The following is a 27,281-nucleotide window of genomic DNA, read 5'->3' as shown; positions in this document are numbered from 1 at the left end:
GTGGATTCGGGGGTTTGGCCAAACCCAAAAAACTGGGTTCAGTGCACCCCTAATCCTTAGTAGTTAGAGCATCCAACCAAACTGAGAAGGAGCGTAAGCTCTTCGGCAGATCTGTTACACTGTTCTAACACACAAGGCATTGGCTGTGGGAAGTGGCGCTATTGTATGGAACAAACCAAGTACTCACTCTGGGAGGGGGGGTTCTTACACATCCAACTACAACTGCCACTTTGTACAAATGCCAGGGGTTGTAGCCGGAAGCAGAACCCTTTGGCAGTAGCTTTAGGGAACCCAGTAGCACTTTAGGGAACCCAGAAGCTGTATGGAACAAACCAAGTACCGGGAGGGGGGGGTCTTACACATCCAACTACAACTGCCACTTAGTGCAAATGCTGGGGGCTGTAGCTGGAAGCAGAACCCTTTGCCGGTAGATTTATGGAACCCAGTAGCACTTTGGGCAACCCAGTAGCGCTTTTAGGGAACCCAGTAGCGCTTTAGGGAACAAATCAAGTACCGGGAGGAGGGGTCTTACACATCCAACTACAACTGCCACTTAGTGCAAATGCCGGGGGCTGTAGCTGGAAGCAGAACCCTTTGCTGGTAGATTTATGGAACCCAGTGTAGCTTTGGGCAACCCAGTAGCGCTTTGGGCAACCCAGTGTAGCTTTGGGCAACCCAGTAGCGCTTTTAGGGAACCCAGTAGCCGAGAGAGGGAGGAACCACACAATCCGGGTTTAGCGTGTAACTTTGGAGATTTTTATGTCCAACAGAACATCTGTCCCAAACAAAAAAAAAAAAAGAACCCACTGCCAGGAAGTGGGCACAGTCCAAAAAGAGTTTAAAAGTGCAGTCAAGGAAAAGTTCTGTTCTTGTGGGAATTTTCCTTTGTCCTCCCCGTAGTGCAGAGTGAGGGGCTCTGTGGGTTCCTCTGCCCATCGGCCTGTACGTTTGGCTCCGGATACAGGCGCCTTCTCAAGTGTAGCAGGTTTCTTACAAAATACATGGAAGTTGCATGTTATGGGTGCTCCCCACACGCATGGAAAGTCTGTGGCACAATGACCCCCCCACCCACCTGATAACTGAAGCGCCGGTTCCTTGGCTGGGTGATGGAGCGACAACCAATGGGGGAGAATGATTGTACATCTGGTGGCTGCTGGGAAAATCGCTCCTAACCTGCAGCCAGTGCCTTATTGCTATCGCTTTAATCAGCCCCTAAACGCAGTTATACGGGGGGCAAATCGAAACCATATTTTGGCTTCCAGTGTTCATATCAGTCAAGCGCAGACAGCACAGGGTTAAAACACAGCTGACCCGGTGCAACGCGCAGTATATGCCTAATTATCACAGAGCTGCCCAAATGATCCCTTCTATTAACGACCAAAGCAGAATGAAGAGGGACAAAATGGACGTCACAAGTTGTGCCCATTGTGACATCCATTAAAGGGGACCTGTCACCCTAAGAAATCATTTCTAATTGTGTTTGTCGAGCAAAATAAACTTTACTTATGTTGTATAAATGATATAAATCTTGTTTCCTTCAGTCCTGGATTTCACAATCCCAGCCAGAAGGCAGCCGCCATTTTGTTTTGTTTTTCCCCAAAATCATGTTTATGTGCCAGAATGGGGGGGACCTGATGCCCATACCCAGGCACTGGCTGCACAATTAGATGGTGAGGAGGGAGGGGGAATAAGAGGAGGGCAGTGACATTAAGGAAATGCCTAAGGCAAAGGGGCAGGGCAGGCAAAATATGATAGACAGCTGGGATTGTTAAATGCCTTTATAATGGGTATGAATGTGTTAATGTTCATGTTTAATTTGATAAGGAGTTTTATTATATTGCTTTTTATATCTGGGTGACAGATCCCCTTTAACTACAGACACGGAGGGGCAGATTTATCAAAACGTTAGAGCTTAATAACATAACAACTCACTTTCTATTCATTCCTATGGGATTTTAATGAGCTTATTTATCAAACGGTGAGTTCTAACTTTCTCCCGTTGATAAATCCCATAGGAATGAATAGAACATGGGTGAGTTGTTCTGTATTAAGCTCTAACATAAATATGCCCCTAAATGAAGGGGACATATTGTGACAATGTGTTCCTGTATCCCGGGGCTGGGTAATACTCTCGGGCGATACCAAAGTGAGCCAGAGGGGGGCGCTACACACAGCAATGGGCTAGAGGCCAAAACTAAATCTCTCTCTATATAAGTTGTGCTTTAATGGCAATGGTAATGGAGTCACGCACATTATCGGGGGCGTACGTGGGACTCACCTGTCAGCAGATCTACACAGTTTAAAGCAAGAACACCCCAATTGTATGGAAATTCACGGGGAGGCCACGAGAGAGCTCCCACGGAACCTCCGCCGGCGACCGGGATTCTCAAATAAAAAGGAAAAACGGGTTGGGGGGGTGGGGGGATAATTCCTTCAGGGTCACCATCCTGTGGCCCTTGAGCCGGGGGTGGAGGGGGATATAGAAAATGTCTACATTAAAAAATAATGTAATAATTTACACAGCAAAAACAACTTGCTGAAGTAACGTAAATAAAAAAATATATATAATCTAACCTACTTTGGGTTACTTTGTAAACCAGAGAGCGATCGGGGGAGGGGGGAGAGACTTGGCCTGCGAGTACCGAATCCGGCTTCCATCTTCTGCAAAGGTCCAGTCCAATCACATTGTGTGGAGAGGCGGGGGGGTTTGGCAGGAAGGGGCGGAGCAGGATCTGATTTTTTTTTTTTTTGTTCTTTTTATCCTTTTTTTTTTTTTTAATTGAAAGAGTCACTAGAAAAGTCCTGACCTGTCCGTCGCAAGTCTCTGTGATTGAAGGTACAGCCGAGCAGTGGCGGTCCGACGTCTCTTGGGGTCCGAGAGCGGAGAGACACCAAGGTCGTGAATTTAAAAATAACATTAAAAAAAAAATAAAATAAAAAGGCAGCCCGGAAGGGGCGTCGGCATAGCTGGACACTCCTTTCCTGGCAATGAGATGGTCAGTATTCAGCAATTGGATTGGCCCATGGAAGGCTTGAGGTGCAGCGGGGCCAGTTAGCTTATTAGTATCACACCTGTAGTTTTCGTGTTTGGGATTTGCGGTTTTATAGCTAAATATTAATGCCGGTTCCCAGGCTGGAACAAAGCTCTCTCCCAGTTTGGCTTGTAGTTTCCCATGAAGCAGATATCGAGCGGTACAGTCGCGCGTCGTAGTGGCCTCGGGACAGTGATATTCTCGTGTCAGTATTAACGTCTCGTCCATTTCGTTTCCGTCCTTCTCCGCGGACGCGGCTCTGCCCGTGGAGTTCCTGTATACTTCTAATACTCGAGTCATATGAAATGAAGATATGTCAAAAGCACAGCAGGAGGGCCGACACCAGAACTGTAGTGGTGCTGAATGAGGCACGGCGTGGAACCTCTAGGACCAGGGCAAGCAGTCCCAATCCGCTGACAGCATCCGGCTGGGTCTGTCACGTAGCAACGAGGGGGGGGGGGGGGGGGGGGAGAAAGAGAAAAAATAAAAACTAGGTGGAAGCAAGAAAAAAAGAGGCAGAAAGAGAAGGAGAGGGGGAAATAAAAGGTGGCTGAATAAATAGAGAAGTGTAGGGGGGGCGGGAGTGAGCGAGAGCTTGAACACAGCAAACAGTGAGTGAGCGCTCTGGGGGGCACTCGCACTGCAGCACGCGGAGCCCAGCGCGGGGGGGGGGGGGGGGGGGTTAGAGCTGGAAACCCTCCATGGGAGCTTCTCGTTGCTGGAAGATGAACTGCTGCTGGCTGAGGTCCACCTGGGGGGCAATGCTGCTGTCCTCGTCCTCGGTGCCGAAGTAGTGCTCGATCAGGTCGAACGCCTTCTGGTAGATCTCCTGGTTTTCATGGCTCTGTAGGAACTCGATCTTGTCCAGTCCTAGAACAGGCAGGGATAGAACATAGGTGGGTCAGTGAGCACGGAACATCATGGGGGAGCTGGTCGGGCTAGAACCCCACAGCTGGTAATACTAACAGGGTGAAACGAGAGCCCCTAGCCCAAATAGGAGAGGATTCTGCTTTATTGTACTTTATGCTCTTAGGCTGATCTTGCCCTTGGTTAGGAAAGGGAGCGGGGTTGGGGGCCTGACAGAAATGGCTGTCCCGCTGCAGTCATATCTATGGGCCAAGGAAAGAGGAATAAAGAATTCTAATGCCAATCAACAGAGAGGGTGTAACAAAGCAGGAGTGGGAAACTGTCTGACTTAGAGCCACAAGGGGGCGAGCTTTCCCTATGGGCCCCTCTGTGGGATGTTAAAGAAACAGTTACACCAAAAAAGTGTTTTTAAGTAATTAAAATATAATGTACTGCAGCCCTGCACTGGGGTACAGCTGGGGTGTTTGCTACAGAAACCCTACTATAGTTTATATAAATACCCCGCTGTGTAGCCCCGGGGGCAGCCTTTCCTACACTGGTACAGCTGGGGTGTTTGCTACAGAAACCCTACTATAGTTTATATAAATACCCCGCTGTGTAGCCCCGGGGGCAGCCGTTCCTACACCGGTACAGCTGGGGTGTTTGCTACAGAAACCCTACTATAGTTTATATAAATACCCCGCTGTGTAGCCCCGGGGGCAGCCATTCCTGCACTGGTACAGCTGGGGTGTTTGCTACAGAAACCCTACTATAGTTTATATAATTACCCCGCTGTGTAGCCCCGGGGGCAGTCATTCCTGCACCGGTACAGCTGGGGTGTTTGCTACAGAAACCCTACTATAGTTTATATAAATACCCCGCTGTGTAGCCCCGGGGGCAGCCATTCCTGCACTGGTACAGCTGGGGTGTTTGCTACAGAAACCCTACTATAGTTTATATAAATACCCCGCTGTGTAGCCCCGGGGGCAGCCGTTCCTGCACTGGTACAGCTGGGGTGTTTGCTACAGAAACCCTACTATAGTTTATATAAATACCCCGCTGTGTAGCCCCGGGGGCAGCCGTTCCTGCACCGGTACAGCTGGGGTGCTTGCTACAGAAACCCTACTATAGTTTATATAAATACCCCGCTGTGTAGCCCCGGGGGCAGCCATTCCTGCACCGGTACAGCTGGGGTGTTTGCTACAGAAACCCTACTATAGTTTATATAAATACCCCGCTGTGTAGCCCCGGGGGCAGCCATTCCTGCACCGGTACAGCTGGGGTGTTTGCTACAGAAACCCTACTATAGTTTATATAAATACCCCGCTGTGTAGCCCCGGGGGCAGCCGTTCCTGCACCGGTACAGCTGGGGTGTTTGCTACAGAAACCCTACTATAGTTTATATAAATACCCCGCTGTGTAGCCCCGGGAGCAGCCGTTCCTGCACCGGTACAGCTGGGGTGTTTGCTATAGAAACCCTACTATAGTTTATATAAATACCCCGCTGTGTAGCCCCGGGGCAGCCGTTCCTGCACTGGTACAGCTGGGGTGTTTGCTACAGAAACCCTACTATAGTTTATATAAATACCCCGCTGTGTAGCCCCGGGGGCAGCCGTTCCTGCACTGGTACAGCTGGGGTGTTTGCTACAGAAACCCTACTATAGTTTATATAAATACCCCGCTGTGTAGCCCCGGGAGCAGCCGTTCCTGCACTGGTACAGCTGGGGTGTTTGCTACAGAAACCCTACTATAGTTTATATAAATACCCCGCTGTGTAGCCCCGGGGGCAGCCATTCCTGCACTGGTACAGCTGGGGTGTTTGCTACAGAAACCCTACTATAGTTTATATAAATACCCAGCTGTGTAGCCCCAGGGGCAGCCATTCCTGCAACGGTACAGCTGGGGTGTTTGCTACAGAAACCCTACTATAGTTTATATAAATACCCCGCTGTGTAGCCCCGGGGGCAGCCATTCCTGCACTGGTACAGCTGGGGTGTTTGCTACAGAAACCCTACTATAGTTTATATAAATACCCCGCTGTGTAGCCCCAGGGGCAGCCATTCCTGCAACGGTACAGCTGGGGTGTTTGCTACAGAAACCCTACTATAGTTTATATAAATACCCCGCTGTGTAGCCCCGGGGGCAGCCCACATGCTGGCACTCACCATATGCTTCTTCAATAAGAGCGCAGTAAGGGTTAATGCCTGTCCCGTTCCGCTTTGCCTCTTGCTCGCCCAGCCTCAGTATGTTTTCTAAGCCATTCAGGGCCACCTGTACGATCTTGGAATCCATGCAAGTCAGGAGGTCACAAAGAGGTTTGATGCAACCTAAATCAACCAGGTACCTAGGGTATAGAAGACAGTCAAGGGTTAAGCGATGTTTATACAGAGACAAACAGGACACCTCTCAGGCCCTAATGATCCACCTCTGTCATTTGCTGCCACTTAAAGTAGTTGTATCAGCTATAATCAAACATGTGACCTGTGCTCTGATATACTTCAGTCACACTTTACAGCTGCGCTGCAAGTTGGAGCGATATCCCCCCCCTCACCCCCAGCAGCCGATCAGCAGAACAATGGGAAGGGAGCAAGATAGCAGCTCCCAGTAGGTATCAGAATAGCACTCAATAGTAAGAAATCCAAGTCCGGCTTGGGACTCCTCCAGTTACATGGGAGTAGGAGAAACAATAGGTTAGCTGAAAACAGTTCTAATGTGTAGCGCTGGCTGAAAGCTCAGACTCAGGCACAAGGCACTGAGATGGCGCCTACACACCAATATTACAGCTACAAATACATTTGTTGGTTGAAGAATAAAAGGGTTAAATGGCAGAGAGAATTATTTGCTGTGTCATTTAGAGATAAACAGTCCCCCATAAATATCATGATTTGCATTAGTATTTCAGCCAAACATTTCATTTTCAAGGGCACAGCACTGGGTGGTCAACTGTGTAGCAGAGGCTTAGAGACCCTGGTAGAGAAATCAAACTGCACTATATACTATACGGCTCACTGATATCCTCTCGTATCAAGGCTAAGGCTCTGTGTGTCCTGGTACTTACACTTTAATGTGACCAATTGCAAACAAAGGCTGACAGGACATACCTGATCTGTTCTGCGGAGCCCCCGGATGTTGCGTTTGTGATAGCCCACGCAGCCTCTTTTCTTGTCCTGAATTCTGCCGTCTGCAGAATGTTTATCAGAGCTGGAAAGATGTTGGCCTCAATCACTGTCTGAGCAACGCAGAACAAGAGAGAGCTCAGGCAAAATCTGCTGCATCTGCTCAACTACTTATTACTGGCAAATGGGATGTAATGGGATAAAGGGATCGATCACCTTAAAATTAACTTTTGGTACGATGGAGACAACAGAAGTCATTTTGCTTTTGTTTTTTTTAACTTTTTTTTTCAAATTTTTTAATTACTATGGCTTAACTACCCTAGCAACCAGGCAGAAAATTGTACAAACCTGCGTTTTGTACAATGTTATCGGTGCGTGTATGGCCAGCTTAAGTACGGATGCACCAAATCCATACATTTTGGATGTGGTGAAAAGCCATAGAGAGCAGTTACAAATGTTACCAGAATTCGGTATAACTATGGGCTTCGCGCAACACGGGGCGGCCATTTTACCTTTACGTTTGCAAATAAGAGGCTGAATTACCTGTATCTGAACTCTGTTCCCGGCTGTGATGTTTGATATCGTCCAACATGCCTCCTTCTTTATAGATTCCTTGGGGCTACTCAACAGATGCAGCAAACTCTGTAGGGCCGAGCAGTTTAGAATCACCTATGGGGTAAAAAAAAAAAAAAAAATTACATTAGACTTTCACAAATTACACTATTAAAAGGGGTGGTTCCTATTCTAGTTATAGAACTGCCAATTCTAAGCAACTTATCACTTGGTCTCCATTATTTATTATTTAAGGTTTTTTTAATTATTCCCCTTCTTCTGCTGACATTTTGCAGCTTTCAAATGGGGGTCACTGACCCCAGCAGCCTACAACTACTGCTCTGTGAGGCTCCAGTTTTATTGTTATTATTACCTATTATTACTTGTTTTTCTGTTCAGGTTATCTCCTATTCATATACCAGTCTGTTATTCAAACCACTGCCTGGTTGCTAAGGTAATCTGGATCCTAGCAACCATATAACTGCTAAAATTATAAACTATAGAGCTGCTGAACAAAATATAAAAGAACTAAAATTGTATTGCTTATCGGCTACGGTACAGAATCAGCATCAGCTAATCAAGACACAATTCCTTACACTAACACTTACTTGTGTCTGGATGTCATCCCCAGTCACTATGTTGCCAACAGCCCGCAGGGCAGGAGACACCACTTTGTAATCATTGTGCCTGAAAAATTCCAAAAAAAAAAAGAAAATAAATAAAAAGAACTTTCTTAAAGAGAAATATCAAACTCCTTCAACCTAGAATCCCCTGGGGCAGCAGATTAAAGGTGGCCATACGCGGTAAAGGAGCGGATCTTCTCCCAATATCCCCACCTATGTGTGGGCGATATAGGGCTAATTCACTCATTTGGCCCTGGGGCCAGACGATGGAATCAGAATGGCGGGAATAGTCGCTGCCAGTTCAGGGACCGTATCAAAGAGACGATGCAGCCCCCCAATGCGACGGAAAAGTCAACCTGCCCGATTAAGATCTGCCCAATTTTAGGCCAGATGTCAGTTGGGCAGGCCTGTCGTTCGTGCCCATACACGGGCAGATAAGCTGCTGAATCGATCTAAAGGATCTATGGGCACCTTAAAACTGCTGTCTGGACTCAGTGCCACCCAATTAGACAGCTTGTCTAAACTGCCCAATTGAGATTAATACATGGAGTTGGTTTAGGTATTATTTGACTGTTTATATGTATCCAAAGCAGTTTATCCAGCCATGTCCCAAAAACAAAATAAAGGAAGATACTAAAGTTCTGCATTTCATGAAGTCAAGTACAAACAGTGGCTCACATTAGTAGTTCCACTAATCTTCTACACACGCCTGCATCGATCACGGCCTGGATCTTATCGTTCGGCCCATCTGACAGATAGGACAGCGCCCAGCAGGCATCGGCAAGTACATCAGTGTCGTTGACAAAGAGAAGCCAGGACAGGACAGTGAGGCATGGGGAAACCTGGGGAGGAAGACAATATGGCATCTTCAGCAAATAACTCACCTAAAGTGTTATGATACCAGTGTGATAATGATGCAGAAGCAGCAGCCGCCAGTAATACCACTGGCCAATAAAGGACAAGAGATAAAAAGCAAGTGATGGTATTTTGTCCATTTGATAGACATATGCTGGCCCCCTGACTTCCATCAGCCCCTAAGGTGGAAGTGCAGGAGGGCCACCTATGGGTAAGTGGAAGGAGAGGAGCTCTACGTATTTTGGTTCTGCTTCCAGTGTCAATAAACACAAGATGCCAGTGCTAATGGGGCCCCTGGGAATAGGCATATGATATGCAAGGGAAGATTACTGACCAGTTAAAAGATGGGAAAAGAAAGTTGCTGATGCTGCCAAGCAAATGAAAGGCCTATATATTAGTTATGTGCAGGCCGGCCCGATACCCACGGGTTGGGTGGGTTCAAGCAGACCTTGGCACATCAACTGTGGGTGTATTCGGATTGAGCTCTTTCGCTCTCCAGGGCTTCTGGCCAATGAAATAACTGCATACATTGAAACTGCTGGTCAAAAAATAGACTGGATATAACAAGGTTACTAAAGAGAAGGCTGGTTACAAAAAGCATGAACTGATGCTGTGGGTACAATAACCATGTGTTTATCTGCCCAGTGCCAGCACGCTAAAGCCCATTTAGCAATAACACTGAAATCCAACTGCCTCACTGTTACCTTGGCGAATTCAGGGGGTGGATTCTTCCCTCTACAAAGGTTAGACAGTGCCCACACTGCATTTCGAGTCATTGTAAGACGGTTCTGCTTGGACAGTAATCTGAAAAATAATACAAGAATATAACGGAGTAAATATGGACTCCATGTTGACAGTAATAACCACATCCCAAGTCCATGAGCTCTAAACATTCAATATGTATTTCCCACCCAATGTAACCCTAACCTCTGCTCAGCACCCTGCCCCTATAGTCAATTCTAAACATCTTTTCTACTATATCTTCATACATAACAAGTACAGCTACTTAAAAACACAGGGAAAAAATCATAAAACACCCCAAAGTTCTAGGTACTAACTGTAAAAGCGGAGGCAGAATATTGCAGTCCAACACATAATCCCGACACACGGTGCTGTCTCCGGCAATGTTCCCTAGAGCCCAGACTGCCTGTTAGGGAAGAGAAGAAAATGACATTCGTGGTTTAAACCAAGGAATCAAGTCAGTATGTGATTAGCAATTTGTAGCATTGTTTGTTTCTTTTTTGTGGGGGTTAGTCAGTAATGTAAAAAGGTTGGTTTCAGGCACCCAGTGGTTGGAATGTGTTTGAAGTACATTGCACCAAGGTCCCCAGACTTTGTCAGATTTGTTAGTTGCCCTCTGATATCCTATCTGTAAGTTCTAATGGAGGGGAGGGATGTACCCATCCAATGCACGGCAATTGTTTTTTGTTTTTTTTTTGCATGAAGGGGGAGTACACAGTTGCGCAAACACACGTGGGCTCGCGGTATCCCAAGGAGACAAATATGGGTGCCAATATTCTAGGTAATTCTAGGTTTTAGGCCAGGAAGTCGAATATTTGGGTCCAAAAAGAGTGAATGTGGGGACATTTCGAAATCATGTGGAAAAATTAAGCCCCCGCATCTAGAGCAACTGTCGTCAGAAGAGCGCCCCATTTATATAAATCTGGCAGGGGTTATCTATAGGTTTGTATTGCACTAATTTGTCTCTAGCAGGGTCTTGCCAGTCTTTGCTTAGTCTTTGGGTCCGGGTAGTTGCAAGTAGGGATACACTGAATCCAGGATTCGGTTCGGTATTTGGCCAGGATTAGGGTTCAGCTAAATCCACGGTCCTGGCCAAACTGAATCTGAATTAGCATGAATGAGCATATGCTAATTAGGATTTGGAAGGGTTAAATGTTAGGGAAATTTTTTTTTTACCCCTTCCGGATCCTAACTAACATATGCTAATTAGAATTCCGATTTGGTTCGGTATTCGGCCGAATCCCTTCGGATGGATTCGAGGGTTCGGTTTATCCCTAGTTGCAAGTTCTGGTATATTCTAGATATCATTTTGTCAGGGGAGGGGGTACACGGGGCTTCCTCTGAGTGAAACTAGTTGGGGCGAGTGTGTGGAAAATTGTGAGTGGAATGCCTCGGAGGAATCTGTAAGAGGGAAGCATTGGAGGCTGACATATTTGTTGCAGTTATGGGTAACTCTGGAAGGTTACATCAAGTCTTACAAGTAATCAAGTGGCAAGGCCAGAATATAAAGTCTGGAATGGTGACGGTAGGAGTTCCCCATAGGTGGGGATAGTAGTGGAGGGGGTGACCTAGCAATTTTAAGGCGACTGACCAGGCTTTACGGGGGGTAGTAAGCGTGGGGGGCAGAGAGGCCGTCACGCAGGTGTCTGTATGGGAAGTCTGTATGTAGCTGTGTATTTAATCATATAGGGTGGGGGGCAAGCAGATGTAAGGTTCAAACTGGTTGTCTGGGGTGAATATAATCTCCCTATTACCTGCTCCTGAACGTCTTCGAACTCTGAGCTGAGCAGCTCTATAAAGATGGGCACCGCTCCTGCCTGGATGACAATGCGGGTCTGTACGGAGTTCCCGGAGGCAATGTTAGTGAGCACCCACGCTGCTTCAAACTGAACGGAAAGACAAGAGTTACTTCCAAAGACCACCTGCAGACATTATGATACAGTACTGCTAGCATATTAACCCATTAGCAGCCACATCAGGATGCATGGGAAGTCAAAGGAACACAATCATGCCTTATCTGCTGGATGTTTGAATTACTGTGAACCACCTATGGACGGGAGCTGCAATATTGGCTCCGTAGGCAGTACAGTATGAGTGCATTCCTTACCTGCATTTTGCTTTTAATTATATCTGTTTGGGTGATGCCATATTTTTAATCTGAGGCTGATGAGGAGTTGCTTTGTAAACATATAACACCCTGCTGCCTCCCATTAACTTTAATTAGAAAAGCCTGGCAGTGTTAGACGCACACCCATTTGTCTTCAGCCTTAAAGGAGAAGGAATGGTAAGAACTCAGTAAGCTTTAACAGTAAATAAGCACTCACAGAATCCTCCTATGTGGCCTCTATCAAAAGAAACGCAGTATTTATTTTCTTCTTTCGTGTATACATGTTCTTCTGTGTCAGACTTCAGGTCAGGGGCACGAGTCTGCTCAGTTTGCTGTGCTCCTCCTGCCATCTCTCCCCTTTCCCTTCTCCCCCTCCCATCTACCCTTTTTCCCTTTCCCTTCTCCCCCTCCCATCTACCCTTTTTCCCCTTCCCTTCTCCCATCTATCCTCTCTCCCCTTCCCTTCTCCCCCTCCCATCTACCCTTTTTCCCCTTCCCTTCTCCCATCTATCCTCTCTCCCCTTCCCTTCTCCCCCTCCCATCTCTCCTCTCTCCCCCTTCCCTTTTCCCCCTCCCATCTCTTCTCTCTCCCCCTCCCATCTATCCTTTCTCCCCTTCCCTTCTATCCTCTCTCCCCCTTCCCTGCTCCCCCTCCCATCTCTCCTCTATCCCCTATCCCTCTTCCCTGCTCCCCATCCCATCTCTCCTCTCTCCCACTTCCCTGCTCCCCCTCCCATCTCTCCCCTTCCCTGCTCCCCCTCCCATCTCTCCTCTCTCCCCTTCCCTTCTCCTCCTCCCAACTCTGTGTAATCTGAGCTACCAGCAGCCAGAGCTGCAGCACAGAAGCTACTGAGACCAAGCTAAAATGGCAGCTGCTATCTTAAACAAACAGACAGAGCTTCTAGGGCCATTTACTCAGGCAGGTAAAGCTTTCTGCAGAATAAATATAGCATTCTAGCTTGTACTATTGTGACTAATCTATTGGCAAAATATGCCAAAATGCCTTTCCTTCTCCTTTAAAGTGTGGAGGGAAAAATAGTTACTGTTCCCCTTTTGCCGCTAAATCTTGAGCTTGACAACTGTGACAAGTCACAGGGATTTCAGCAGGGATGTTATTTCTGCAATGCTTGCCTGTGCCACATGAATTCACCTTGGCCGGATGTCTTATCTTTTTTGGCCGCTATGGTTCCTTAAGCAAGCCGTCTGATTAACTGAATAACCTTCTGTGCGTCACGGTGCCCCTGAGCTCATACAGAGTCAAAGCTGTGGTGTTAAATGTGGCCCATTATAGCACACTCCAAGGGACACGGATGGCGCACAAGAGGCTGCCCAGGATAAAAGGGTAAATGCAGCTAGGAGTGATTGTGTTTCCCACTGACGGCTACGTGTGTGCTCCTCATCTCTCATTCAGGCACATTACCTGTAATGTACAGTTCTCTTTCCGCTTCAGGAATTCCACGAATCTAGCGACCACCCCCGGAGTCCCTATAACCTCATCAATGGGAGGGTTGGGCTCTGTTAAGAGACAGACTCACACTGTTATTACACCAATCACATGTTTATTGAGCACATTACAGCTGCTACAGACTCGCACTGCCCATGCTCAACCCCAAGGTTAATACAGATGTATTTACAGGTATTTATGAACCAGCAAATTCAGCTAACATGAAAATAAATGCGAATCAGTGGTACCTCAAAGGGCAATAATATGTCAAGAAGATACTGAACAGGGCAGGTGGGCAAATGCACAGAACATACCTTTTGATAGCAGTTTTCTGAACTTCTGCGTCGCTGCAAGCTGCTGCTCTGGGTTGTTGGAGAAAATCATCTCTATCATGTCTCCCGTAATAACCCCACTCTGTCAGAAAGAATATTTAGAAGAGTTTAGCAGCTTGGTTATACACTAAACTGTTCCTGCTGAATTGTGCTTAGTACAGGGGAATCCCTATGTGCCATAGTTTTATGGTATCTCTCTGTACAGGCTATGGGCAAACTTAGGGGGCTGTTCCTGCTGAATTGTGCTTAGTACAGGGGAATCCCTATGTGCCATCGTTTTATGGTATCTCTCTGTACAGGCTATGAGCAAACTTAGGGGGCTGTTCCTGCTGAATTGTGCTTAGTACAGGGGAATCCCTATGTGCCATAGTTTTATGGTATCTCTCTGTACAGGCTATGGGCAAACTTAGGGGGCTGTTCCTGCTGAATTGTGCTTAGTACAGGGGAATCCCTATGTGCCATAGTTTTATGGTATCTCTCTGTACAGGCTATGAGCAAACTTAGGGGGCTGTTCCTGCTGAATTGTGCTTAGTACAGGGGAATCCCTATGTGCCATAGTTTTATGGTATCTCTCTGTACAGGCTATGGGCAAACTTAGGGGGCTGTTCCTGCTGAATTGTGCTTAGTACAGGGGAATCCCTATGTGCCATAGTTTTATGGTATCTCTCTCTACAGGCTATGAGCAAACTTAGGGGGCTGTTCCTGCTGAATTGTGCTTTGTACAGGGGAATCCCTATGTGCCATAGTTTTATGGTATCTCTCTGTACAGGCTATGGGCAAACTTAGGGGGCTGTTCCTGCTGAATTGTGCTTAGTACAGGGGAATCCCTATGTGCCATAGTTTTATGGTATCTCTCTGTACAGGCTATGGGCAAACTTAGGGGTCTGTTCCTGCTGAATTGTGCTTAGTACAGGGGAATCCCTATGTGCCATAGTTTTATGGTATCTCTCTGTACAGGCTATGAGCAAACTTAGGGGGCTGTTCCTGCTGAATTGTGCTTAGTACAGGGGAATCCCTATGCTTCCATAGTTTTATGGTATCTCTCTGTACAGGCTATGAGCAAACTTAGGGGGCTGTTCCTGCTGAATTGTGCTTAGTACAGGGGAATCCCTATGTGCCATAGTTTTATGGTATCTCTCTGTACAGGCTATGAGCAAACTTAGGGGGCTGTTCCTGCTGAATTGTGCTTAGTACAGGGGAATCCCTATGCTTCCATAGTTTTATGGTATCTCTCTGTACAGGGTGTACACTTACGGAAGCCATTTCCATATTGTTGATCTGTGCCTCGTGGAAGTTGCCATCGGACATTCCCTCCTCTTCTGTCGCTTCCTCAGCGCAGGCGACATTTCTGCGCTTAAAGAGCTGGGAGAGAAGAGACACAAAACTAATTAAAATGTGAGATTGAACACAAAGTTAATCTCGACATGCAATGTCTCACTGGGCAGTTAAAGTTAATCCCAATATAACCCCCCCCCCCCCATAGAGCCATCCTTATTTATCTGCATATTTGTGTTTCTTCCTATCAGTGGGAGCTGCCATGATTGTCCTAAAAACACCAATGGGCTCTGCCTTCTCCTTCACTTATACCCTGGCACTGTGGGTACTGCCCGCCACCCCCAACTAAACATTGATACAACCCAGAAGTAAAGGGGCATTAACCCTAGCTATCTAGTCCCTCTCAATCCAAGGGATAATGATACAGTGTAGCCACAGTCATTAGGCCAAAATAAGGAGAGCCCAGTAAGGCTATTAAATACAACAGAAATCACTTCTACAGCTTCAACCTCAACTTACACCACTGAGTATTTATGAAGTCCATGGATGTGAATAAAAGAAAAGCTTACAGCGCAATGAAATCCCCCAAAACAACTGCTTTACAAATACTGACCCTCGACTGTAGGGCTGGTGTAGCTGCCGCAAAGTACAGCAGCCAAATGGCAAAAAAGATTTCAGCGTCAGTATAGGAGCTAGTGACCTGTGTGATATATAACACACAGTGGGCAATACAGGGTGGGATCAGCCAATCCGCAGGCCTCTGCTGATCACCAAGGGCCGGTCACTACACACAAAGGATTGGCTGATTGGCTGATTCGGGGGCTGCGTATCGGCCCAGTGTGGCACTGCCCTTATAAACAAGCTGCTTATTTACCAAGAAAGACATTAGTGAGGAATGATGAATGGTTTCCCCTGTTAGAAAGCACGGCCCCCACCTTCCCACACTGACTGACAGTGGCAGCAGGAAGGTAAACACAGAATATCCAAGGGGTCTCCTGGGGCAACTGCAGGGGCACTGACTCCCGCACATACACAAGCGGGGATAGTGCATTTGGCCAAATCCGCTGAATATATATATGTATGTATATTGCAATATATGGACATATAAAGGGGAGGGCATTGCTTGGTAGCTTAATGAACAGAATGGGTTAATGTCCTATATATGTGTATATATATATATATTTGATAATGGGGGAGTGCAGAGGGTCTCTTGTTGCTGTATATATATTTATTCATATTTTTTTTACCAAAATACTTATTAGTGCAAAAATCAATATTTTCATCTTTTTTTTATATATTCTTTATTTTTTGATATATTTTCATCTTTAGAGTTTTTATCTAAATATATACACACACATATATATATATATATATATATATATATATACACACACACACATACACACACACATTTATATATATATACACAGACAGACACACACCTGCTCTTCTCGTTTCTGTTTGCGCAGCTGCAGTCCCTCCTCTTCCCTCCTTCGCCGCATCTCGTCCGTGTTTAGAGACTTGTTCTTGTAGCTCTTCAGCCGAGAGTTCTCTTTTCCTGAGCTCGTCATGATTTCTGTGGGGAGATAAACAGCGTCAGTGTGGGGCTCCCTGTAATGTGCCGATCACTCTCTGTACATACAGGTATTGGGCCCCTTATCCGGAAACCTATTATCCAGAAAGTTCAGAATTACGGAAAGGTCGTCTCCCATAGACTCCATTTTTCATCAAATCACATTTTTAAAAATGATTCCCCTTTCTCTGTGATAATAAAACAGTACCTGTACTTGATCCCAACTAAGATATAATTACCCCTTATTGGGGCAGAACAGCCCTATTGGGTTTATTTAATGGTTAAATGATTCCCTTTTCTCTGTAATAATAAAACAGTACCTGTACTTGATCCCAACTAAGATATAATTACCCCTTATTGGGGCAGAACAGCCCTATTGGGTTTATTTAATGGTTAAATGATTCCCTTTTCTCTGTAATAATAAAACAGTACCTGTACTTGATCCCAACTAAGATATAATTACCCCTTATTGGGGCAGAACAGCCCTATTGGGTTTATTTCATGGTTAAATGATTCCCTTTTCTCTGTAATAATAAAACAGTACCTGTACTTGATCCCAACTAAGATATAATTACCCCTTATTGGGGCAGAACAGTCCTATTGGGTTTATTTCATGGTTAAATGATTCCCTTTTCTCTGTAATAATAAAACAGTACCTGTACTTGATCCCAACTAAGATATAATTACCCCTTATTGGGGGCAGAACAGCCCTATTGGGTTTATTTAATGGTTAAATGATTCCCTTTTCTCTGTAATAATAAAACAGTACCTGTACTTGATCCCAACTAAGATATAATTACCCCTTATTGGGGCAGAACAGCCCTATTGGGTTTATTTAATGGTTAAATGATTCCCTTTTCTCTGTAATAATAAAACAGTACCTGTACTTGATCCCAACTAAGATATAATTACCCCTTATTGGGGCAGAACAGCCCTATTGGGTTTATTTAATGGTTAAATGATTCCCTTTTCTCTGTAATAATAAAACAGTACCTGTACTTGATCCCAACATCCTAACTGGAGCCAAAACAATCCTATTGGATTTAATTACTGTTTAAATACATTTTTTAAGTAGACTTTAGGTAGGAGATCCGAATTACGCAAATACCCCTTATCCGGAAAACCCCAGGTCCCGAGCATTTTGGATAATGGGTCCCATACCTGTACAAGACAGGGACTTTTAAGTCTCGGTGCCAGTGGCACTGCCATACAATGGACTCCAGGCTCCTATGAGCAAATGACAAACTCACACAAGAGACCCTTCCCATCACTCGATTGGCACTATTAAAGGGGAACTATGCCTCTCTGGTCCTGCTAAAGGCTTGGCCTAGTGTGTGAGTGTAACACACTCTCAATGGATAAAATAAAGGTGCAAGTGGTGCCCTGCTGGCATTTATGACTGTGCCAATCAGACGCTGCCAGCAGTGCCAGGGCACAGAGCCACAGGGAAATAAATAGAGCCTGTGCCAGTAATTATAGGCTTTACGCTGAGATCCGTGGGGCAGCAGGATACAAACAGCTTCCCTCCCAGCCGTGCGTCCCACTAGCCCCTGACGTAGCCCTGCCTGGAGAGCAGCCAGTTCCACTGGGGCAGCGCGGGGAACATTCCAGAGATGGAGGAACGATCCTGTCTGTTTGGTATATTCCCACACGCAGATCTAATGGGAACCCAGCGCTTTAAAGGGGAACTAAAGCCCAAAAAGTTCATGAAATTGCTATGTAAAGCATTTGTCTGTGTATATTCCATGCACTGCTGGTTCTAACTCCTGAAATAATGTAGCAAAACCTGGAGAACGGATTTCTGCCACATCGTTATTAGAACTAGGGAGGAGGAAGGGTACTTAGCAACATCTATTACCCCATGGTGGGGCAGCTGCCAAGCTCAGGGGGCAGCCTTTACTGTCACGGTGCTGCTGTACCAAAGCACCCACATACACTATTACAGGTATAGGACCCATTATCCAGAATGCTCAGGACCAAGGGTATTCCGGATAAGGGGTCTTTCTGTAATTTAGATCTTCATACCTTAAGTCTATTAAAAAATCAATAAAACATTAATTAAACCCAATAGGATTATTCTGCATCCAGTAAGGATTAATTATATCTTAGTTTGGATCTACACAAAGCACTGTTTTATTTTTAGAGAAAAAGGAAATCAATTTTAAAAATCTGAATTATTTGATTAAAATGGAGTCTATGGGAGATGGGCTTTCTGTAATTCGGAGCTTTTTGGATATCGGGTTTCCAGATAAGGGATCCCATACCTGTACTAAGGAATGGTAAACCTATAGTATATTATATAAAGGCCAATTCTTAGCAATTTTTCTATTGGTCTTCATTTTTTATTTTGTTTAGTTTTTTAATAATTTACCCTCTCCTTCCAAATGGGGGTCACTGACCCCGGAAGCCAAACCCTATTGCTCTGTGAGGCTCCAGTTTTATTGTTACTTTTACTTTTTATTCCTTATCTCCTATTCATAGTCCAGTCTCTCCTTCCAACCACTGCCTGGTTGTTAGGGTCATTTAGAACATAGCAACCAGACAGCTGCTGAAATTCCCAACTGAAGAGTTGCTGCACAAAAAGCTAAATAATTCGAAAACCTCACGTAATAAAAAATGAAGACCAATTGCAAACTGCTTTGGAATATCACTCTCTACTATATATATTCCAGTTTGAGGAGATTCTTTAATAGGCCATTTAACATAATAGAAACTGTCTGTTGCTTATGTATTCATTCTGGGGGTGTAGTTTCCCTTTAATCCTATTTATAGTAAGAGCACAAGCTGAACCAGTACATCTATTAGTGCCTGAACGAACCCTCCGCTCCTTTGGGTCAATTTCTATTTAAATGCCTGAAAGTCTATGAAGCGCTTGGATTACAAATGCTGTGGGACTGCTGTATTGATCAGAAGCGCCGGCGGACAGCTCCTCTATTGATTGCAAGCTCCTGGGGGCATTATCCTGATTGATCACGAGCTGTTCCCTGGTATATGCAGAGGCTCAGGAGTCAGGGCCAGCAGTAGCCATGCTATAGAGAGAACCATATGCAGGAGCGGCCCGGTGCAAAGACGGCTCGGCGCAGCGTTCATCTGCTGCATTATTTATTGCGAGTTGCAAAGATATTCTCGGTCACGCAGCATTAAATGCGGCCTCGCTCTGAGCTGATGGAAACATCGAGAAACGTCTCTGATTTGCACAGGGGGAAGCTGCCCTTGGCTTTAGGTATCATAGGGTTTATTATATATATATAATATAGTCATCTCCATGCAGCTCCCCCTGCTGGACAGATCAACACCTGCCTCCTCCAGCACCCACTCACTCGCTCGCTAAGGGCCCTATTCATGCAGCACAACAAGGGCCACATTGTATTATTTGATTAAAATAGAGAGTATACTGAATACTGTTCCTGCTGAATTGTGCTTAGTACAGATGTGCCATAGTTTTATGGTATCTCTCTGTACAGACTATGAGCAAACTTAGGGGGCTGTTCCTGCTGAATTGTGCTTAGTACAGGGGAATCCCTATGTGCCATAGTTTTATGGTATCTCTCTGTACAGGCTATGAGCAAACTTAGGGGGCTGTTCCTGCTGAATTGTGCTTAGTACAGGGGAATCCCTATGTGCCATAGTTTTATGGGATCTCTCTGTACAGGCTATGAGCAAACTTAGGGGGCTGTTCCTGCTGAATTGTGCTTAGTACAGGGGAATCCCTATGTGCCATAGTTTTATGGGATCTCTCTGTACAGGCTATGAGCAAACTTAGGGGGCTTTTCCTGCTGAATTGTGCTTAGTACAGGGGAATCCCTATGTGCCATAGTTTTATGGTATCTCTCTGTACAGGCTATGAGCAAACTTAGGGGGCTGTTCCTGCTGAATTGTGCTTAGTACAGGGGAATCCCTTTGTGCCATAGTTTTATGGTATCTCTCTTTACAGGCTATGAGCAAACTTAGGGGGCTGTTCCTGCTGAATTGTGCTTAATACAGGGGAATCCCTATGTGCCATAGTTTTATGGTATCTCTCTGTACAGGCTATGAGCAAACTTAGGGGGCTGTTCCTGCTGAATTGTGCTTAGTACAGGGGAATCCCTATGCTGCCATAGTTTTATGGTATCTCTCTGTACAGGCTATGAGCAAACTTAGGGGGCTTTTCCTGCTGAATTGTGCTTAGTACAGGGGAATCCTATGTGCCATAATTTTATGGTATCTCTCTGTACAGGCTATGAGCAAACTTAGGGGGCTGTTCCTGCTGAATTGTGCTTAGTACAGGGGAATCCTATGTGCCATAATTTTATGGTATCTCTCTGTACAGGCTATGGGCAAACTTAGGGGGCTGTTCCTGCTGAATTGTGCTTAGTACAGGGGAATCCCTATGTGCCATAGTTTTATGGTATCTCTCTGTACAGGCTATGAGCAAACTTAGGGGGCTGTTCCTGCTGAATTGTGCTTAGTACAGGGGAATCCCTATGTGCCATAGTTTTATGGTATCTCTCTGTACAGGCTATGAGCAAACTTAGGGGGCTGTTCCTGCTGAATTGTGCTCAGTACTTGCAAGCAGCTGGCACAAACAAGTGAAGGGACAGGAATCCCTGCCAGGAAGTGAATGCTGAGTCAGAACCAGTGACACATCTGTACGCTCCTTAAATGGATCTGGGTAATAAATCCTTGTGTTGCGCTGTGGGTCAGGCTGGAACTGGGATTTCCATGGAAGGCAGAATAGTGAGGGAGGGAAGCGCGGATACTGAATGGCCGAATATAATGGCACCGGCACAGGAATCGGCCGCATGGGAAGGAAACTGGTCGGAACAAGGAACATTTCCAGTTTATTCCCCGATTGAAAGGGAAAATTATTATTTCATTACAATGACTTGCTCACTGCCCGTAGGTACCCCAGTGCCATTTCAATAATTTGGCCAATTCCCATATTAATGGGCTCCTTGTCTCCAGGCTCTGTGTAACCACCTTATTGGCCACGTTCTTCCCATAAACAAACTGCCGTCCATTGTGCCTCTAGCCTGCCCACCGCGCCTCTAGCCTGCCCATCATGTCTCTAACGTGCCTCTAGCGTGCCCACTGTGCCTCTAGCGTGCCCACCGTTCCTCTAACATGCCTCTAACGTGGCCACCGTTCCGCTAACATGCCTCTAGCGTGGCCACCGTTCCGCTAACATGCCTCTAACATGCCTCTAGCTTGCCCACCGTGCCTCTAACATGCCTCTAACCTGGCCACCGTTCTGCTAACATGCCTCTAGCCTGCCCACCATGCCTCTAGCTCGCCCACCGTGTCTTTAACGTGCCCACCGTGCCTCTAGCGCACCTCTAGAATGCCCACTGTTCCTCTAGCATGCCCATTGTGCCTCTAGCATGCCCATTGTGTCTCTAACGTGCTTCTAGCGTGCCCACCGTGCCTTGAGCATGCCCATCCTGTCTCTAACGTGCCTCTAACGTGCCCATCATGTCTCTAACGTGCCTCGAGCGTGCCCACCGTGCCTCGAGTGTGCCCATCATGTCTCTAACATGCCTCTAGCATGCCCACCGTGCCCATTGTGCCTCTAGCACACCCATCATGTCTCTAACGTGCCTCGAGCATGCCCACCGTGCCTCTAGCGCACCCATCATGTCTCTAACGTGCCTCGAGCGTGCCCACCATGCCTCGAGTGTGCCCATCATGTCTCTAACATGCCTCTAGCATGCCCACCGTGCCCATTGTGCCTCTAGCGCACCCATCATGTCTCTAACGTGCCTCGAATGTGCCCACCATGCCTCGAGTGTGCCCATCATGTCTCTAAGATGCCTCTAGCATGCCCACCGTGCCTCTAGCACACCCATCATGTCTCTAATGTACCTCGAGCATGCCCACCGTGCCTCTAGCGCGCCCATCATGTCTCTAACGTGCCCACCTTGCTATTACCCCAGCACACAGCTGCACTACAAATAAAGGGTAAGTTATTTCACGTCTGACGGTAGCTGCTGACGCAGGAAGGGAAAGGGGACGGGGCAGAAGCAGCTGTGTGTGTAGAGCAGGGAGCTGCCCCCCTAGTGGCACGCGTTACGCCTGGAAGCCAAAGCAATTAGAATACACAGGGCACTATCTGTCAGCGAGCCGGGGGCTATCAGTGCGGAACACACGTCTGATCTATCAGCGACACAGCCGGCTCCCTGCTGCACAGCACGGAGGGGCATTTGCCTGTTCTTACCCCGTCAGCTTCCATTATGGTGCCCTGAACCACTGCTAATCCCCCCCTATCCACGGAGAGTAACCTGGCCCAACACCCACCCCTTGCCAGCTCCTACCACACAGTCTCACAAGGGATTCTGGGAGTTGTAGTAGAACAGCAGCTGAATTAGTAGCTGGAACTAAAGGAAAAAAACTCCTAGTGCAACGGGCAGCAAAGTGAGCCCGTGTCAGCCAGACATGTTATAATATATTATATATATAATGCACCACACTGAACTGCATCTCCCTGCTCACATACAGGGCAGCTCACAGCTCAGGGTACAGAGCACAGCATGTTCTCACGCTATTTAAAGTATTGCTGAGGTAAGTGCAGAGCATTCCCTGCTGGGGGGGGGGGCTGGTAGCCACGAGCAAAGAAATGCCCCCCTACCCCCCCCCAAGCACTGCTGCCTTCAGAATCCCTGGGGTCACATTTTAACCCCCACATCAGCTGTACAGAAGGAACCTAGGGGTGAACAATACAATGTAATACAGGTATTGGATCTGTGATCTGGAAATCTGTTATCAAGAAAGCTCCGAATTACGTAATGGCCATCTCCCAATTACTCCATGTAATCAAATAGTGTATGGTATATGGTGTATATATAGAGGCAGCACACTGTACCCAGGGGTGTCTGGAGGCTACAGATGAAGACTCTCTGTGCCCCAGGGGGGGGGGGGTAATTCCCAGTCCGGCTCAGCACAAGGGATTCCCAGGCACATTCACTTCACTTGCTCTGGATTCTCTTATTTAACTGGGATTCCCCAGTCCTTCCTCCTCCCACCAACACCTGTCCCCAATAGGGCTCCCTGTCACTCCAACCCGGCTCCCTAGTGTTTGCCGGCTGGGGTGCAAATTAGGGACCAAGTGGCCACCCAGTAATTATAAATGGGAAGGGTGCTCTATTAAAGGCACACAGGGGGGCCCCAGGAAACAATCCTCCGCTATATAAGCATTGGGGGAAATACTGTGCAATAAGCAAGGGCTCAGGATGCCAGGCAAGGCTTTAGGGGTTAATGCTGGGTGCCATCACTAATGATCCCTCGTTAGTAACTGCCGGCAACTGCTGCTTAAATCCGGGGGGGATTAGGGACAGAAACTGAGTCACAGCACAGAGCGAGTAATCACACTAAATTCACTGTACTAGCGAAATGGCCACTCAGCACTTACAGTCCTGTAGCCTCCTCTCTCTTTGTGCCCAGGGTACCCCTGGAACTATAGCGGGGTGACTGTTACCCCAATGTTTCTATATATCTGTAACCTTGTTATGGGCTAAGGGGGCCCAGCCTGAAGGCCAGTTAGGGGGGGATTTGGGGTGAGTGCTTATTTGTGCCCTGGGTACCCCTGGAACTATAGCGGGGTGACTGTTACCCCAATGTTTCTATATATCTGTAACCTTGTTATGGGCTAAGGGGGCCCAGCCTGAAGGCCAGTTAGGGGGGGATTTGGGGTGAGTGCTTATTTGTGCCCTGGGTACCCCTGGAACTATAGCGGGGTGACTGTTACCCCAATGTTTCTATATATCTGTAACCTTGTTATGGGCTAAGGGGGCCCAGCCTGAAGTCCAGTTAGGGGGGGATTTGGGGTGAGTGCTTATTTGTGCCCTGGGTACCCCTGGAACTATAGCGGGGTGACTGTTACCCCAATGTTTCTATATATCTGTAACCTTGTTATGGGCTAAGGGGGCCCAGCCTGAAGGCCAGTTAGGGGGGGATTTGGGGTGAGTGCTTATTTGTGCCCTGGGTACCCCTGGAACTATAGCGGGGTGACTGTTACCCCAATGTTTCTATATATCTGTAACCTTGTTATGGGCTATGGGGGCCCAGCCTGAAGGCCAGTTTTACGGACAAGCAGCGGATAATTCAGAAACCAGTGTAGAGTAAAAGTAAATGGATTTTAGGGAAATGAGTAGGTTTAATGGAGCAGCCTAATTGCTGGACTTGGGGCGAGTGGAGGCAATTTAGAGGGAGTGGTGCCTATTTGCACTAAGTATTAGGCAGGTGTATAAGCCTAAAATAGCGAGACAGCCAGGCCAGCGCTGAGGGGGTTAAGGCTGTGCAGGCAGACTGTTACTGGGAAGCAGCAGACTAATCATACGCACTGTTTATGTTTACACAAAGCCATAAAGCAGCGCTTGTTCTGCTGCAAAGTGCCTAAAGGATTTGCGGTGCCTGCTGCTTCCCCCTAATATAAACCCCACTGAATTCTCTCGGAATCACAGCCGATTGTTCCAGTTACCCACAACTCCCCCGGGGCTGAGCAACAATGTCACTGTCCCAAAATTGACCAGGGCCCCCCCCCATTGTCAGCACAGACATAGGCAGGGGGACACATGACCCAGTCCCACCAATCACAAGTCCAGATAACCGGGCTGTGCATCGCTGTCCTGCTGACGAGAGATCTATATATAATATACTATATCTATTGCACATGTTAAAGGGGCAGTTCAGCTGCAAGTTAACTTTTAATATAAGCAACTTTTCAATTGGTCTTCGCCTTTTTATAGTTTTTAACTTTTAGTCTTCTTCTACCAACTCTTTGCAGCTTTCAAATGGGGGTCACTGACCCCGGCAGCCAAAGACTATTGCTCAGTTACGCTACCATTTTATTGCTTATGTTTTTATTCAGCCCCTCGACTATTCTTATCAGTCACTTTCAAATCACTTCCTGGTTACTAAGGTAAAATGGACCCTAGCAACATTTAGCTGCTGAAATTCCATACTAGAGACCTGCGGAACAAAAAGTAAACAATGAAGACCAATTGCAAATTGTCTCAGAATGTCCTAATTCTAGCAACTTGGTCATCAGTATTTCTTTTATTCTATAGTTTTTGAATTATTAGCCCTCCTTTTTCCTGCTTTCTAATGGGGGTCACTGACCCCGGCAGTGGGAAAACATTTGCTTCATGCGCTTACAATGTTATTGTTACTTTTGTATTCCTTCTATTTATATTCAGTTCCTCTCCTAATCAGATTCCAGTCCCTCATGCAACCCACTGCCTGGTTACTAAGTTAAACAAGACCCTAGCAACCAGAGAGCTGCTGAAATTCCAAACTGGAGAAGCTGCTCCAAATAACTAAATAACTGAAAAACCACAAACAATAAAAAATCAACACCAATTACAAATTGTCTCACAATATCAATGTCTACGTCATACTAAAAGTTATTTCAAGATGAACAACCTGTTTAATTAACCCCCACACCACTGTTGTCCAGGATTTTTTAGTTCAGTTTCCCTGCTTGTGTATAGAAGGGCGACAGCTAACAATGGGGACGGGGGACCCCAGTTATGAAGACAGGGCGACCAAGCTGAGACTGTTTACAGATCATATAAATAATCACTAATAACATTTCATTCCAGAAACTGCCATTAATATAAACATGTCCCCAATATATAGTGAATAAGTCATGCTTTTCCCAAATCGTTAATGTCCCTTTTATTTATTGAGATATAAATGACCTATGACGTATGCTGGAACCAGCCAATCACAGCAGAGGAAATCTGTCAGTGACTCACAGCATGTGTGTGTGCCAGATGTAGCTGGAAAAACAAGATTAGGTTGAGGAACTCACAAATAAATATTTATAAACAGCTGCTAAACTGAACTGGAAGCGCAAGTATCTGAGCAAACACCAACAGAATACTGGATCTCTAATTTATACCTTACTCTTGGCCCCCTAGTATAATGTATATAACATATATATACCCACACACTTAGATATCTATATTAGTAAGTAGTATTACTATAGGGCAGCAATACTCAGAATTGATTGATCACTTCATTCCCTACATCTGTAGCCAAAGATCCAGATAAATGTGGGCTCTAACAGCCTCACTAGCCAAACCTATTTGCCCCTATGCTCTGCTTTACTGCCTCCCCTGGGACCCAAGTGCTGTTCTTATTGCCCTTTCTGCCCCCAGCATGCAATTTCTGCCCCTCCATGGCTCCCAAACAGTGCTCCTCCTGCTTCTGGTCCCCTTTGCGCCTCCAGGGTTTCGCTTTCCGGCAACTCTTTTCCCCACAAGCTGTGAATATTGCCCCCAGGACTATTTATTGCCCCTAGCAATGCGCTTCTGTGCCCATAGGGCTTTGATCAATGCCTTCTCCGTGCCCCCACTGCCCATTCAATGACATTTCTGCCCCAGGTCTGCGCTTACTGCCCCCCTGTGCCCCTCAGGGCGGTGCTGGCTCCCCCGGTCCCACTTCTGACGCAGAGCGGCCACTGGCTCTCACCTTGCTCGGCCTCCACACGTTGGTCGGTACTGAATAAGCCCAAGGGGACCGTGTTCCGTTCTGTGTCGGCGCTCCCACTGTCACTCCGCCGCCGTTCCCAGGTTTCGGCCTCTCGCCACAGCAGCCGGTATTTGTCCTGCGTGTGGGAGCAAGAAACTGCGCATGCCCAGAGCACGGAGATCAGAACAGTACGCATGCGCGCTATACCCCAGAGGCAGAAGCTTCTAGCGAGCGCTCGTCTTCCCTCTACTGGCCCAATGCCGCTTCCGTACCTCGGCCGCCATATTGCTACACCTTGTATTTTGAGGCTGACGCACTGCCGTAATGGTGGTAATG

At 46.6% G+C, this 27,281-nt stretch overlaps 1 protein-coding gene across 1 annotated transcript; it reads right to left on the bottom strand.

Annotated features, from left to right (window-relative positions):
- Nucleotides 1-2,763: 2,763 nt before the first annotated feature.
- kpna1 (karyopherin alpha 1) lies at nucleotides 2,764-27,079 on the bottom strand. The gene is given in 14 exon segments (NM_203861.1): nucleotides 2,764-3,902; nucleotides 6,044-6,222; nucleotides 6,980-7,107; nucleotides 7,538-7,663; nucleotides 8,155-8,233; nucleotides 8,848-9,011; nucleotides 9,729-9,828; nucleotides 10,083-10,171; nucleotides 11,520-11,651; nucleotides 13,293-13,387; nucleotides 13,631-13,730; nucleotides 14,903-15,010; nucleotides 16,366-16,499; nucleotides 26,946-27,079. Coding segments are annotated over 13 exon segments (1,617 nt in total). The 5' UTR covers nucleotides 16,495-16,499; nucleotides 26,946-27,079; the 3' UTR covers nucleotides 2,764-3,714.
- Between the last annotated feature and the right edge of the window lie 202 nt (nucleotides 27,080-27,281).

This window comes from Xenopus tropicalis, chromosome 2, assembly GCF_000004195.4.
Source record: "Xenopus tropicalis strain Nigerian chromosome 2, UCB_Xtro_10.0, whole genome shotgun sequence".
NCBI lineage: Eukaryota > Metazoa > Chordata > Amphibia > Anura > Pipidae > Xenopus > Xenopus tropicalis.
Note: the sequence above shows the minus strand (reverse complement) of the source record. Positions and strands in the feature narration are given on the sequence as shown.